The 14,393-nt window shown below is 31.9% G+C and overlaps 2 protein-coding genes across 3 annotated transcripts in view; one reads left to right on the top strand and one right to left on the bottom strand.

The window, feature by feature from the left end:
- Nucleotides 1–158: 158 nt before the first annotated feature.
- Nucleotides 159–14,393, top strand: part of LOC111703363 (uncharacterized) — a 23,128-nt gene continuing 8,893 nt past the window's right edge. The window contains exons 1-9 of one of the 2 annotated variants that reach the window (XR_002765605.1): nt 159–323; nt 1,368–1,438; nt 1,803–1,986; nt 2,921–3,000; nt 4,559–4,624; nt 5,359–5,437; nt 5,591–5,757; nt 6,472–6,541; nt 6,986–7,071. Coding sequence is in view for 1 of the 2 variants with exons in the window: in XM_023475282.1 (XP_023331050.1) it covers nt 6,515–6,541; nt 6,986–7,092; nt 7,347–7,419 (207 nt within the window). In the remaining variant the exon portion in view is untranslated. Of the gene's footprint in view, nt 324–1,367; nt 1,439–1,802; nt 1,987–2,920; nt 3,001–4,558; nt 4,625–5,358; nt 5,438–5,590; nt 5,758–6,471; nt 6,542–6,985; nt 7,093–7,346; nt 7,420–14,393 lie in introns of those variants that run through there. The other variant, XM_023475282.1, reaches the window with a different exon arrangement.
- Nucleotides 8,444–13,539, bottom strand: LOC111703355 (uncharacterized). The gene is made up of 13 exons (XM_023475267.1): nt 13,448–13,539; nt 13,215–13,241; nt 12,618–13,147; nt 12,344–12,557; nt 11,950–12,067; nt 11,128–11,182; nt 10,821–10,938; nt 10,156–10,264; nt 9,913–10,003; nt 9,539–9,617; nt 9,283–9,394; nt 8,963–9,043; nt 8,444–8,892 (listed from the first exon to the last, which is right to left on the bottom strand). The coding sequence occupies exons 1-13, from the start codon at nt 13,509–13,511 to the stop codon at nt 8,709–8,711; spliced, it is 1,782 nt and encodes a 593-aa protein (XP_023331035.1). The 5' UTR covers nt 13,512–13,539; the 3' UTR covers nt 8,444–8,708.

The raw sequence follows: 14,393 nt of genomic DNA, 5'->3' as shown, positions 1-14,393 counted from the left end.
GTACCTTATTATGATATATTATTATTACAAATGTTACGTCATCAGTTAAAATGTGTCATTATGACCTATTCGTGTTTATATAATATCTACTTTTTCATCATGTTGATTTTTATTTGGACAAAATTATAGTGCTTTTCGAACTCTTACATGTAGGCCATATACGTTGTTATATTTTAAATTGTGCCTTCCAGATTTTAATTCAATTTATTTCTTTCAGACAATTTACAAATGAACAATGTCGCAGATAAAATTGGTTCGAACAGATTCACAGCTGTCGCAGATGTCACGTGCGAGCGAATCTATGTGTGCGGATGATATTTTAGGTACGATCTACCTATGTATATATATGGAGCCCATACAAAACATATCACCACAAAACTTATCACCACAAAACATATCATCACAAAACTTATCAAATTGCAAAACTTATCAAACTATAAAACTTATCAAAACAAAACTTATCAACTACAAAACTTATCCAACTACAGAACGTATCAAACTACAAAACTTATCATAAAATTCATGAATCTAAATTTTCAAATCATGGAAATGTTCTATACAATTTTTTAAAAATCCGCGAATTTTAAGAGAAAATTCGGTAAAATCTCAGTTTCCCAGCCCCTTTCTGGGCAGACATGGTTATGAAAGAGAATAGCTTGGGAGTAGGTGTTCCAGGACACCAAGATAATAGTAAATCTAGATACATGCGAAGGTCACAGAACAGAACGTTTAAAAATGTTTTAAAAAAATAAATTTTGTAGTTATTTTAATAAGTTTTGTAGTTTGATAAGTTTTATGATAATAAGTTTTGTTTTGATAAGTTTTGTTGTTAGATCAGTTTTGTTTTAATAAGTTTTGTGGTGATATGTTTTGTGGTGATAAGTTTAGTGACGATATGTTTTGTATGGGCTCCTAAAATATATATGGATTGTTAAATCTATGTCATACTATGCGTTCTTGTTGTTGCGTCTATTTTCTGGTTCTGAGAAGTGTGTCCCCATTATATTATAGATTAGTCCTTGGTAAGTTGGTTCTCATTAGTAAGTCCTCATTAGCTAGTCTTTACAAGTGCATCAGGGGTTTACATTTTTAAAAATTACCTCTACCCCTTGGGGGGGGGGTGGTGATTTTTGGAGATCTGGGGTGAAAAATTGGACGTAGAGAGACAAGTTTTTTAATCTTTTTTCACACTTTTTACACAAAAAATTTGTTATTTTCCCATTAAAAGCATTAATTTCCCCCGATTCAGCAAAAAAACACCTATTTTCTGGGTAAACGCATGATTTTCACAAGAGGGGGGAGGATTATTCAGGAGGAAAATGTACACCCCTGGTGCGTCCTCCTATTCGTAATATATATTTCTCTAGTTGAAAGTTGGAAAGGAAAAGCCCAGCAACAATTTGACTTGGAAACAATTCTAAACCTTTCACAAAGTCAGGTTAGTCTTTATAAATAAGATACATAACATGAACACTGAACACTGAACACTGAACACTGAACACTGAACACTGAACACGGAACACGGAACACGGAACACGGAACACGGAACACGGAACACGGAACACGGAACACGGAACACTGTACACTGAACACTGAACACTGCACACTGCACACTGCACACTAAACACTGCACACTGCACACTAAACACAAAACACAAAACACAAAACACAAAACACTAAACACTAAACACTAAACACTGAACACTGAACACTGAACACTGAACACTGAACACTGAGCACTGAGCACTGAGCACTGAGCACTGAGCACTGAACACTGAGCACTGAACTCATATTTTGTATAGGGTTTTAATGAGACTCAGACACAGATTGCTGAGACATTCTACTCCGTATCTCCTGTAAAACGACATCAATCCTTGAGATTAGATAATCCGAACAATCAGTATCCGGAGAGGTTTTCTCCCGGAGTAAACCTGTTTCAGTCTGAGAGAGGATCAAAATTTTTCAAATACGGAGACATTGACATAGGTGAAAATAGAAACTTTTTTACATCATTTATCGTGCAGTCAGTCGACACACAATTGTATTAAAAACTATTTAAAGGGAGTGTTCGCGAAAAATGAAAGGGGGTATAGGCTTAATGCGATAAAAAAGCGCTTTTGATCGCCAATAATCTTACTTCTATCTGTTGCGTCTATAAAGAGAAAATTGTTAAAGATGTCTCATACCGTATAACATGGCGTCCATACAAATTGAGAAAATTGCAACATACGATTTACACCGTAAAAATCAATTTAATTTCAAACAAATCATTCAGATATTACAACCTATAGTCATCGATTATCTTTCGCCACATTTATATATAGTTGATTTTTCATAATATGTTTTAATTGTTATGATCTGAGAGTTACTTATAAAAACGTTTATTCTTGTTTCGAGGATTTTTGGTAATGAAGACGACATTTTCAGATTTTCCAGGAATGTTCGAAAACAAGTAGTAAGCTAAGTATTATTTTAAAAAAACAAAATCAAAACTAGTATGAAATATTAAATATAGACAAATGTGGCGAAAAATAATCGATGACCATAGGTTGTAATATCTGAATGATTTGTTTGATATTAATTTGATTTTTTTACGGTCTAAGTCGTATGTTCCAACTTCCTCAACTTGTATGGGCGCTACGCTCTTCGGTATGAGACGTCTTTATCAATTTTCTTCTTATAGACGCAAGAGATAGAAGTAAGATTAGTAGCGATCAAAAGCGCTTTTTTATCGCATTAAGCCTATACCCCCTTTCATTTTTCGCGAACACTCCCTTTAAATGTTAAATAAAATGAACACGTAGATTTGCAACCACAAAGACTCGTCGTTTTCTGTAAAGTACGAAGGGCTTGCGAAATATCCTGTAAGCCTATAGTTGCTGAAACTCTAGAACTATAAAATCAAATATTTTCTTCTCAGAGAGCCTGTTTGACTACCATCCCCGTGCTAGGTTGTATAAGCGCGGTTTTACCGATGAAAGAATAAATACTATTCTCAAAGTAAGAATTTTTTTACATATACATTATTTTTTATACAGTCCTAATCAGAAAGACCTGGAATTAATTTACAATTAATCAGACTACGTTACAATCTAATTTTAATAATATGATTGATGAAACGATAATCATTAATTAGCCCTAGTCCTGCCATTAATTTACAATTAATCTGACTACGTTACAATCTAATTTTATTAATATGATTGATGAAACGATAATCATTAATTAGCCCTAGTCCTGCCATTAATTTACAATTAATCTGATGACGTTACAATCTAATTTTATTAATATGATTGATGAAACGATAATCATTAATTAGCCCTAGTCCTGCCATTAATTTACAATTAATCTGATGACGTTACAACCCTAGTCCTGCCATTAATGTACAATTAATCTGATGACGTTACAATCTAATTTTAAAAATATGATTGATGAAACGATAATCATTAATTAGCCCTAGTCCTGCCATTAATGTACAATTAATCTGATGACGTTACAATCTAATTTTATTAATATGATTGATGAAACGATAATCATTAATTAGCCCTAGTCCTGCCATTAATGTACAATTAATCAGACTACGTTACAATCTAATTTTATTAATATGATTGATGAAACGATAATCATTAATTAGCCCTAGTCCTGCCATTAATTTACAATTAATCTGATGACGTTACAATCTAATTTTAAAAATATGATTGATGAAACGATAATCATTAATTAGCCCTAGTCCTGCCATTAATTTACAATTAATCAGATGACGTTACAATCTAATTTTATTAATATGATTGATGAAACGATAATCATTAATTAGCCCTAGTCCTGCCATTAATAGTCCTGCCATTAATGTACAATTAATCTGATGACGTTACAATCTAATTTTATTAATATGATTGATGAAACGATAATCATTAATTAGCCCTAGTCCTGCCATTTCCAAACTATTCTGCATTTTTTGAACATTTGAAATTGCCAGAGATATATATGTATTATGTAAAAAAAAGTCTCTTTGTTAACTGTAAATTAATTCCGGGTCTTTCTGGTTATGATTGAATGAAAAGAATGAGGAGGCAATTCGATAAACTTTATCCTTAATTTCTATGTTATTCCCTTCTTTATAACAGTTTCTTTTGTTCTTAAATATTTTCTACGTTATCCTCCTTAATTATTTTTAAAACTTTATTGGAGTTTTTACTTCTTTTTGTATCTTTCATTGTTTTTATAAATAGTTTTAGGGAAGGTTAAGTTCATTGAAAAAAGACACGAAATATAGTAGTTTACTCATCAAAATAAACTTATTTTAAAATACTTGGATCCTGTTGTATTAGGGGAGTCCCTGCAGGCTACCTCAGCTAGTAGTTAACTCATAAAAATAAACTTATTTTAAAATACTAGGATCCTGTTGTATTAGCGGAGTCCCTCCAGGCTACCTCAGCTAGTAGTTAACTCATCAAAATAAACTTATTTTAAAATACTAGGATCCTGTTGTATTAGCGGAGTCCCTCCAGGCTACCTCAGATAGTAGTTAACTCATCAAAATAAACTTATTTTAAAATATTAGGATCCTGTTGTATTAGCGGAGTCCCTCCAGGCAACCTCAGCTAGTAGTTTACTAATAAAAGATCAGGTCCATTTAGATCAAAGTAAAATGCAATAAACATGAGTTGTCTTACTTTTTTATCGTCATTTAATGAAATTACATTTTCTAATCTAACTAAAGATCGTCAAGTTCAAGAAATAAAAGACCCACAATTATAAGTTCAATGTAAGTCCATTAAGTTCATTATGTTAGGTCAATTATTATTCAATGCCAAAACATTTTCTCCGAATCCTATCCAGTTATAATGCAGGGTTTTATATTTTCTCCGTATTCTATCCAGTTATTATGCCAGGGGTTTATATTTTCTCCGTATTCTATCCAGTTATAATGCCAGGGTTTCATATTTTCTCCGTATTCTATCCAGTTATAATGCCAGGGTTTTATATTTTCTCCGTATTCTATCCAGTTATTATGCCAGGGGTTTATATTTTCTCCGTATTCTATCCAGTTATAATGCCAGGGTTTTATATTTTCTCCGTATTCTATCCAGTTATAATGCCAGGGTTTTATATTTTCTCTGTATTCTATCCAGTTATTATACCAGGGGTTTATATTTTCTCCGTATTCTATCCAGTTATTATGCCAGGGGTTTATATTTTCTCCGTATTCTATCCAGTTACTATGCCAGGGGTTTATATTTTCTCCGAATCCTATTCAGTTATGATGCCAGTGTTTTATATTTTCAAAAATTGTTTTGATTTGTTATTGAACATTTAAATAATAATAAAAACAGAAATAATAATGATAAAATATATTTTTAGACTGAATACCAAATAGTTCTGGACTATTTGTTTTATTCATATTCCGTACTTGCAGATGACTGTGATAGGTTAATTATAGGTAACAAATTAAAAATCATGTAAGACTACTTGATTATAGTATCAAAAGTAGAGACGATACGAGGTCTCAAAGTCGTTCCTGTAAATTAGCAAAAATTCGACCTTTTCCTTTTATAAAAATTAGAGTGTTTTGATTTGAGTAGTTTTATTTTAGAGAAATGTATCTCCGACCTCCTCCTGAACTACGGGTACAGCTGGAAGCTGAACCTGAACAAGATAATCTTGGTTTTAACCAACTACAGAGCTGACCCTAAACTAATATTCAATCCCAAGTTTTACCAGGAACATTTTAAGAAAACTCCTCCTAAGTCCAGCATTCAGGTGAGTTGATTTATTAAACAACTAGCTGGAGTGGCCGGCGTTGCACGTGGAATCAAAAAAAATTAAAAATTTTGAAAAAAATTCTTGAATTTTGACAAATCTTTTATTAAAAAAAAAATCAAGAAAAAAAATTTCACACCATTCGGTCCAGCCGTTTGGTCAGCTATAGCTGACAAATATATATATATATATATGAGCAATGAGCTTTATTATATAGGTTTTACCAAATAGCAAAGGTTTATTTCGGAAAGAAATATAAAGATAATATTTTTGGTTGAGATACTGGTCAACCACATCAACTCAGCTGGAAATCCCCCCTCCCCCCTCCCAAGAGATCGCTAAAGGGACTATATGCGTAATCTTAAGTGACTCGCGTATAGCTGAAGATTGAGTGGACGGAGACTCGAGGTTACAGGTACACTGTACAGAGTACACTCGCGTGGTTTCTTAGCACTTAATTTCTCGCTAAAAAATAAGAATATCTATGAAAACCTTGATCAAACAAAGGTTTTATGGGTATCGTTGTAAATCTGTTAATGAAAGTTAACTTGAAATTACGCTTTCAGTCCCTTCAGAAATGAATTTAAGAAATTGGTTGGATGTCGCAGCCGAATTAGACTTTATCACCAAGCGGAGGGTAACCGACTCAGCGTGTTATAAAACTGTTGATAAACCAAAATTTTAGATCTGTGCTTCAATTAGATTATTTTTTAGATTTCCTGTTCTTGAACCAGGACCTCCTTTAGCACCTAATGCCATGCTCCACACCTTCAAGCTGATAAAGGAACATATTTATATTCAAAGATGATATGAATAATAAAGATGGGGGGGGGGGGGGATATTCTTGATTGAGAAAAAAAACTTAAGAATGAAATATCCTAAATCCCAATTACTTAATCTGAGTATCCAATGGGCACACTTATGATTTTCTTCTTAAACTGTTCTTTTTTATTTAGAGAGTTCTTCCCGTTTCCGTATATTAATCTTAAATGGCGCGCAAAATTTCAAATTTATTGGCTTCATATACGCGACTCTGATTGATAAAGTACAAGATTAGATTAGTCTCGATATTAAGAAAAAGAGAGAATCAAGTATTAATCTCAATATCCACCATTCTAAAGTTTTCAGCTCTGTATCATTTAGCTAGGAAGGTGCTAACGGTCGTGATTCTTGGGTTTAGGGTTGCCATAATAAATAAATAAATAAATAAATACAAAATGTTCGGTAGAATTTGATATTGAAAAATCTGCTTGACTGTAAAACTTATGATGAGTTCAAGATGATTACATGGATCCTTTTCGTTACAGCTCATGACAAACATCTCATAGGGAATAGGTAACTGTTTCCTTTATTGGCCTAAATATTATAGTTACAATTTTATATAGAAGATGTGTGTCAATCATAAGGTTTCATAGATATTTCTAATCCGAATTGAAGTACAATTAATGTGACGTATAAGAAGTTACTTTTAAAGTTTAATTTTTTGTTTTCATAAATATTTTTTAAAAATCTAAACGGGGATAAGATATATTTGTTTTGTTTCATATATTTTGAAAATAAACTAAAAACAAAATGTTTTTTTTTGCTAGAACAAGTTCGACAATGGTTAGAGATTCTCTATGTGCTCTTATGAAACGTATTCCTCCCCTCACAACGGATCAGGTAAATTTTCTACAGTTTCTTTGAAAACATTAACTTATTTAAAGGGACTAGAGGCGTTAATTCAAGTGACTTTAGCTCCATGCTTTGATGACAATGCACGATTTGCAACAGTACCCTTAAAACCTTTATTTGATCAATAATGTGGAAGATTTTGTCGTTTTTCTAGGTCTAAATGTGTTTAATTTTATTGCATTTCTATATATTTTCCAGTTGTATCAATTCGAAACCAAAATTAAAAATAATCAGTTTTCAATGTGTTAAACGTTGATAAGATAAAGCTTTCAAACGTGCCGTTGTGAATTGTGCATTGCCATCTTTGCATGGAGGGTTTGTTGAAATAACTCTTACATTTCCTTAAAACAAAGTTTACAAAATAGTTTAAGTCTAAACTGAGTTATTTAATATTCAAAGGTAAACATATTTCCAGTAGAATCTACAGAAGAAAACAATAAGTCTATATGTATATTTGGTACCCATAACTGACCAAACCGTAACTCAATTTTTCCAATGGGCAACACAGTTAGGTCCTTTGGCTCAAATAACCACAGATAATAATAAGATAGGAGGTCGTCTTTTGTCGAAATATTTGACTATATATACCAAGAATAACAATGGGTAGTTGTGCTAGTTTCCATTTTAATTAAAGATAGATCTTACCACAATTTGACGCATACCAGTACATTTTTTTAAACTTTATTAAACAGTTTTTAAAGATTGAAGGACACCTGAGCTGAAAACTTTAGAGTGGGATATCCTTAATCCCGACCGGTTAATCAATCCGGAGATTAATAACAAGAGGAGAACAAGAATTATTATATCTCGAGATTAAGAAAAAAAGAGGAGATCAAACATTGATCTCAATATCCGCCATTCTGAAGTGTTCAGCTCTGAAGATATTAAAATTAGAATGTGATGTTAACTTGTAAGTATGCAGACTTTTCACTCGGGGGGAAGGGGTGGGTGTGTCTTAATTTCGCTCTTGTTATTTCAAAAAGTTAATATCCATCTAAGAAATAGAAACAGATTGCAATGCGTATCCTTTATTTATTTATACATGTACATATATGAATAATGGAAAATATCTTTAAATATAATAAACATGTTAAATTATAGTCTTTAGTCAACGTCTTGTGTCGGCACTTTTTTGTGTGTCTTTTGTAAGCATTTTTAATAGGTTAGTTTTAAGTAGTCATTTGTCACTAGTAGCATGTAGCTTGTTGGCATTCTCATAATCCGTGGCTTGGCAAATGTGGGTCTTCTCACTGGAATAGTTCAATCCATCTGTTGTCCTAATTTCTTCTAAGGAAAACAGATTTTATTAGTTTGTCTCTCCGAAGTAATCTTCCAGAAGGCGCTCTAGTTGTTATTTGCGGAGTAGTGGTTGGTCTCGGTACGTTGAAGATAACTACGAGGACTTGAATTCTGATGATTACAACAACTCTTCTCCATCTTATGCACCAGAATATGTAAAATCTAAAATATGAAAGTATTAAGCATTATTTTCCAATATTTGGTGGATAGAAATCAGTGTTATAAACCCTACCTAATGTATACAATTGCAAAACTGAAAGATTGTCTGGCTGGCGCTGCAGGGCATGACTTTATATCTTCTAGAAGGGTTGTTCTAAACATTTTATTTTTGTATTGATAAGTCGGCTTTTTTACAATTATCATCATCTTATTTTTAAACTCTCGGTTAAGTTTTTAAAATTTTTTTTAATGAAAACTACGCAAAACAAGTTAAAAAGGATACATTTAAGTCCCACCTATGATACATAATGCTAAATTTTCCCCATATAAATACCTTGACTTCTTCTGCCTTGAAGCAAAATCATTACTTTGAATTTTCCCAAAATTAAATACCTTGAATTAATGGTATTCAATGCTTCAGCTGCTTTAGCTGCATTTACTTGATTTAGGGGCTTGTTTGGATCAGAACCGGACGCTTCTGCAGATCTATTGAAATTGATGAACCCTGAAAAGAATTTTAAAGTTTTGTAAAGTTTTAAGATTTCATTTGGTTTTTGTTACTAAGGATTTATGTTCCATTGTTGATGTCATTTCAAGACATGGCATGGTTTGATTGCAAAAATTTGTTTGGAAATGATTGCCAATTTACCTTGAAGAATAGCTTTACATCCATCAGCCAGGCCTTCTGTACTTATGTTTGCTAGGCCTGCTAGAGCATCAGCAGAGAGCTATCAAAGTGATAAATTTATAAAAAGGTTTTAAAAAGGTTTGCTCAATGGGGTTGTTACAGGGATTTTATTGAATTTCAAAAGTTAACAAGTACCGTTGAATATCGAATGTGCCCTTTATGTCTTAAATTAAAAAAATATTCATTCATGCAAAAAATTCAGGCTTGATTTTGGACACATAAAGAATTGGTAAAAGTTAATGATAGTTAATTTAATTAGAACTATATTTTCTAATTAGAACTTTCTGAAACGACATTTTTAAATTATAAAATTTTTTAATAAAGTTCCATATTACCGTTCCATTAGAACCAGCTCCTGTATTTAGACCTGCAGCCTTTAGTGCTGCATCTAAAGCCTCCTCAGTTTTGTTAAAAGCATTTTCCAAACTTAAAAAGTGTATAAATAGATAGATGGTATGGTAATAACAAGAAAAGTAAATGTGGAACAGGTGGATATATTAGATGGTAATGATAATACCAAGATTTGTAGATAGATTGCTTCTGAATTCTTATTATTATTGAAACTAGTCCTTACTCACCTATCAAGGACAGCTATCTCAGCTGCAAGGGTGTCTGCAGATGGGCATGTCGCACATCTGTTTATTGCTGCTATTGTATCTCTCTCTGCTTGTCTGCAATTCTTAAACGCTAAAAGAAATATTATTAGAACCTTGTTGCAGGAATTTACAACAGCACTAATGAATTTTAAAGTCCAGTGCTTTTGTTAGATGTAAAACTATGTCAAATATTCAAAAAAATTTCCTGTTAACTAGAACAAACAAATTTAACAAGAAAATGTTAGAAATTGTCATTTAGAAATACAGATTTAAGTTATTATTTTTATGAGACTTAAAAAAGGTTTAAGTCATCATGGCTCCCCACAAATTGGTTAAATTATTACATGGCATTAAATGGCAAACACTTTTATGCCTAATGAAGGTTTGAATGTTTCCATTTTTCATTTTGTAGTCCAATGACTAAAGCTACTTCTATCCCCTTCCAAAATTAAAAGCTATTTACTAGTGGACGTTTTTGAGGATTGTAATGGCTCCAAAGTCTTAATCCCATTTTTTTTGGGGGGTGGGGGGATGGGTGGTTTATTGTTACATGATTTGGGTTTCTTTAAAATTATTACAGAATGGTCAAATGTTTATTTAAAAATGACTAATCTTAACATGGCTTTGTCCGAAAATTTGTTTTCTACCTGTATCACAAGCACCACGTTCCTCTCTCTGAGCTTTATCAATGTCGGTTAGAAATGAACAATTCCTCACTTGATCCATTAAGGTCGTCAGTGTTGAATCCTTAGTTGCTTGACATATCTGCACATACACTTGATGGTTAATTTTAAATCTCTGAATATTTTCATATGACATCAAATCTTCCCCATGCTTTGTTTTGGCTTTGAGCTAAGTTATATTAAAGTCCAATTTTTCATGTTAACTCTCAATTCTTAAAAATCATAACCCTTGGCTGGAATTTAATGATCAAGACCAATTTGAAATCTATACCTCAGCAGCAGATTTAGTAGGTAGATTTTTTCCCAACAGATCAATGTATAGTTTTCTAAATATATAGAGTCATAGAGACTCTCAAATTAAGTTAAATTAGGGAAGCTGTCACTAGCAAGTTATGATGGTACTCTTCAAACAAATATTTACATACGTGAATAGAAAACCTCTTTCTCCTAGTTTCTTGAAGTTGTTGGATATAACTCATTGTCTCTTTACTTTTCTTAGGATTACTTAAAAATGCCTTTTTATAAGTCCAAAATTGAAAGAAATATTCTGAATCAATTAAGATAGTTGAAATAAAAATAAAAATTGTCTGAACAGGTAATTTCTCTGTCAAACTACGATTCTTCATAAAAAGCTTAAAAGACACTTAACAATCATTAGAAATAAAAAATTATTTAAAACTTATGTTTTGGATTTTCAGGTTTATTGATACTTTTACGTTAAGTAAAAGGTTTTTTTAAAAATCTTGAAGGACAACATTGTAAGTACCAATAATGAAAGATTAACTAAAACTATTAACAATAAGAATAGATCCTGAAAACCCTTTCTCAGGAAATTTTTGGAAATTTCTCTTAAATATTAATAATTTTCATTTTGGGGGTTGTCTCTAAAAGGAACTTCTGAATGTAAACGTCAGAAACAAGAAAATAAATTGACAACATTTATCTATTTTCAATACAGAAAAAAAACCGATTTATTTTTACTGTTACTCAGATAAATGTGTTGATACTGGTTGTGAATCAGACATGAAATTCTTTGTTTTAAGTGTTACTTCAATTTATGAGGATATGTAAGTCACTAAAAATTATTACCAACCTGAAATCATCTGTGACAGTCTTGCATTCTTGAACTTTTGTAAGGTTGGCATCAGGGAGGGAAGCAACACAAGCACTGGTTATGTTCGCCTCACATTCCTCCAATGTCTTTGTTGTTTCTATAGAAAATAAAATCTATGTTATGTTAATTGTAAGGACAACAATTTGGCATTATTATTTAGTAAGAGTTCCTTTACTTAATCTTGATGGGTATTATTATTATTCAAAACTTTTATAAGTGGGTATTTCTTATCTATTAAATGAAGCCCATGATCTGTACAATTAGGCCAGGCATGTAATTATGGCTATCTTTGCATGATAACTTAAAGTAAATCAAGTAATATTTTTGTCTACTTTTCCATTTTTGATTGGCTGCAAAGTTAAAACAAACACACCTTTGGCTGTATCATTACTGATAGCTTTCCCAGAACAGGTCAAGTTGGCAGGATCTCCACCAAGGTTGTTGATAAGAATTTTTACAGGATCCTTGAAGTTTCCTTTCTTCCCGCTCTTAGATGTTTTAATGTCATTATTTGCAAGGATTCTGTTTGCTTGCTGGAAGAAATTTCTAGCTTGGTTTGAGGCCACTGAAGCTAAGGTTGCCAGATCCTGAAAAATTTATCTGTGTTTTATTCTTTTTCAGTTTATTTATCTCAAATCAAAATTTACCTTGACGCAAGTATCATCTACTTGCCGAGTGAGGGTTCTTGTCTCTTCTGGTTTTTTGACCTTATCTGTTTTCTGAATTTTTTTTTGCTTTTTCTTTTTTCCTTTCTTTTTTTCTTTATTATTATTTACTTCATCTTCCTTCTCATTTTTATTTCCATTATTACGTTTTCTTTTTCCACTTTTTCCCCCTTTTTTTCCTTTATTGTTGCCCTCGCCTTTTCCTTTACCTTTTCCCTTGCCGTTTTCTGTTGTATTTCCTATGGTGTCACCATTCTCTTCTTCTTTATTGCCAGCTTTGCTTCTTTTTCGTTGTCTCCTTTTTATGTTGCCTTTTGATTTGCCATTACCTTTTTTATTAGTTTTTTTTCCGTTTGTTTTGGTTACGGCATTTTCTCTCCCTTTCTTTTTCTTTTGTTTCTCCTCTTTTTTGTCACCATTATTGTTATTGTTCTGTCTTTGGTTGTTTAGTGGATTTCTTTTGTTTCTGCTGATTGTTCTGGAGTCAGCATACAGAGATTGTCTTTCAGTTCCTAGTTCATAAATATTAGAGATACAAATAATTACAAATATAGATTGTAGTAAACTTTATATTCTTACCACTCAATGAGCGATCTGAACTTGCTCCTAAAATAAAAGGAAAATTAAATGGGCTAAAAAATGTGTTTTTTTTTTATTGCTAAGTATCTAAGACTTTTCTTAAATTTGGAACAGTAGTAGTAAGTTTTATTCTTGCTTTTTAATTCAGCCCTTATCTTAGTTGAATGGTAACAAGAGTTAAACACTTTTAATAAAGTAAAAAAATGGAATATTTAAAAAAAACTTTGTCTTACCCGTAACATCTGAGGCGTGAATGCTAATAATAGCAACAGCTAATACTACTCCTAAGATCCCCATGTCAACAAGCTATATAAGCTATTAGTCTCTAAATTTAACAAGATAAGTATTTTTTTGGTAAATTGCTAGCAGAAAGTGTTGAGAATGAGACTGGTAACATGGATCAGATTTAGTCGCAAGTAAGGTCACTAGCAAAAAGGGTAAATCGTTCGCCGAAAATTCAGCAATTTTTCGCATTTCATTCGTTCGAGAAAAATGCGAAAATTTTTGCTTTCTTCACGAAATTTTTCTTTATTCTGTTTTGCGAAAAAACAAATGCAAATTTAGCGGAATTTTTTTGATCAAAAAGTATTTACGCGGAATTTTGCATCGTTTTCGCATTCTTTTTGCTTAATTCATGTTTGCGAAAAAGTTAGAAATACGAAAGAAAGTGTTCGCATTTTTTTTTGCAAAAGTCCGTAGTTAGATCTAAACTATGTCAAGCTGAAAAGCTTTGATCTGGAAATGGTGTACCCTGCCTAGATCATGGAGCTATTAGACAGTCCCTGGCTTCTTGAATTGAATTGAATTAAATTAAATTGAAAAAATAAATTTTGGATTTGTACCATTAAAAAAATTTTCAAGATTATATTTTAAAATAAAGTAATAACTTGACTTGAAAAGAAATTAAATAGAATCAGTTCAAATTCCTTTATCAAGATTAATTCTAAGAAATGTGAAAGGTCTTGGAACAGTATTTTATAGAGAATAAAATGTAACTGTTATGAAGAAAAAAACAGTGATTTAGCAGAGCTGAAAACTTTTAAACGGGATACCTTTAATCCCGACTGATTAATCCGAATATCCATTGTGGACACTTTTAATTTCTTGCCTAATCCACTCTTATTTTGGAAACGGTTAACAGTACATAAAAACCAAAAACCGCTTTTTCAGAATTAGCGA

The sequence above is a fragment of the Eurytemora carolleeae genome, unplaced genomic scaffold (genome assembly GCF_000591075.1).
Source record: "Eurytemora carolleeae unplaced genomic scaffold, Eaff_2.0 scaffold549, whole genome shotgun sequence".
Taxonomy (NCBI): Eukaryota; Metazoa; Arthropoda; class Copepoda; order Calanoida; family Temoridae; genus Eurytemora; species Eurytemora carolleeae.
Note: the sequence above shows the minus strand (reverse complement) of the source record. Positions and strands in the feature narration are given on the sequence as shown.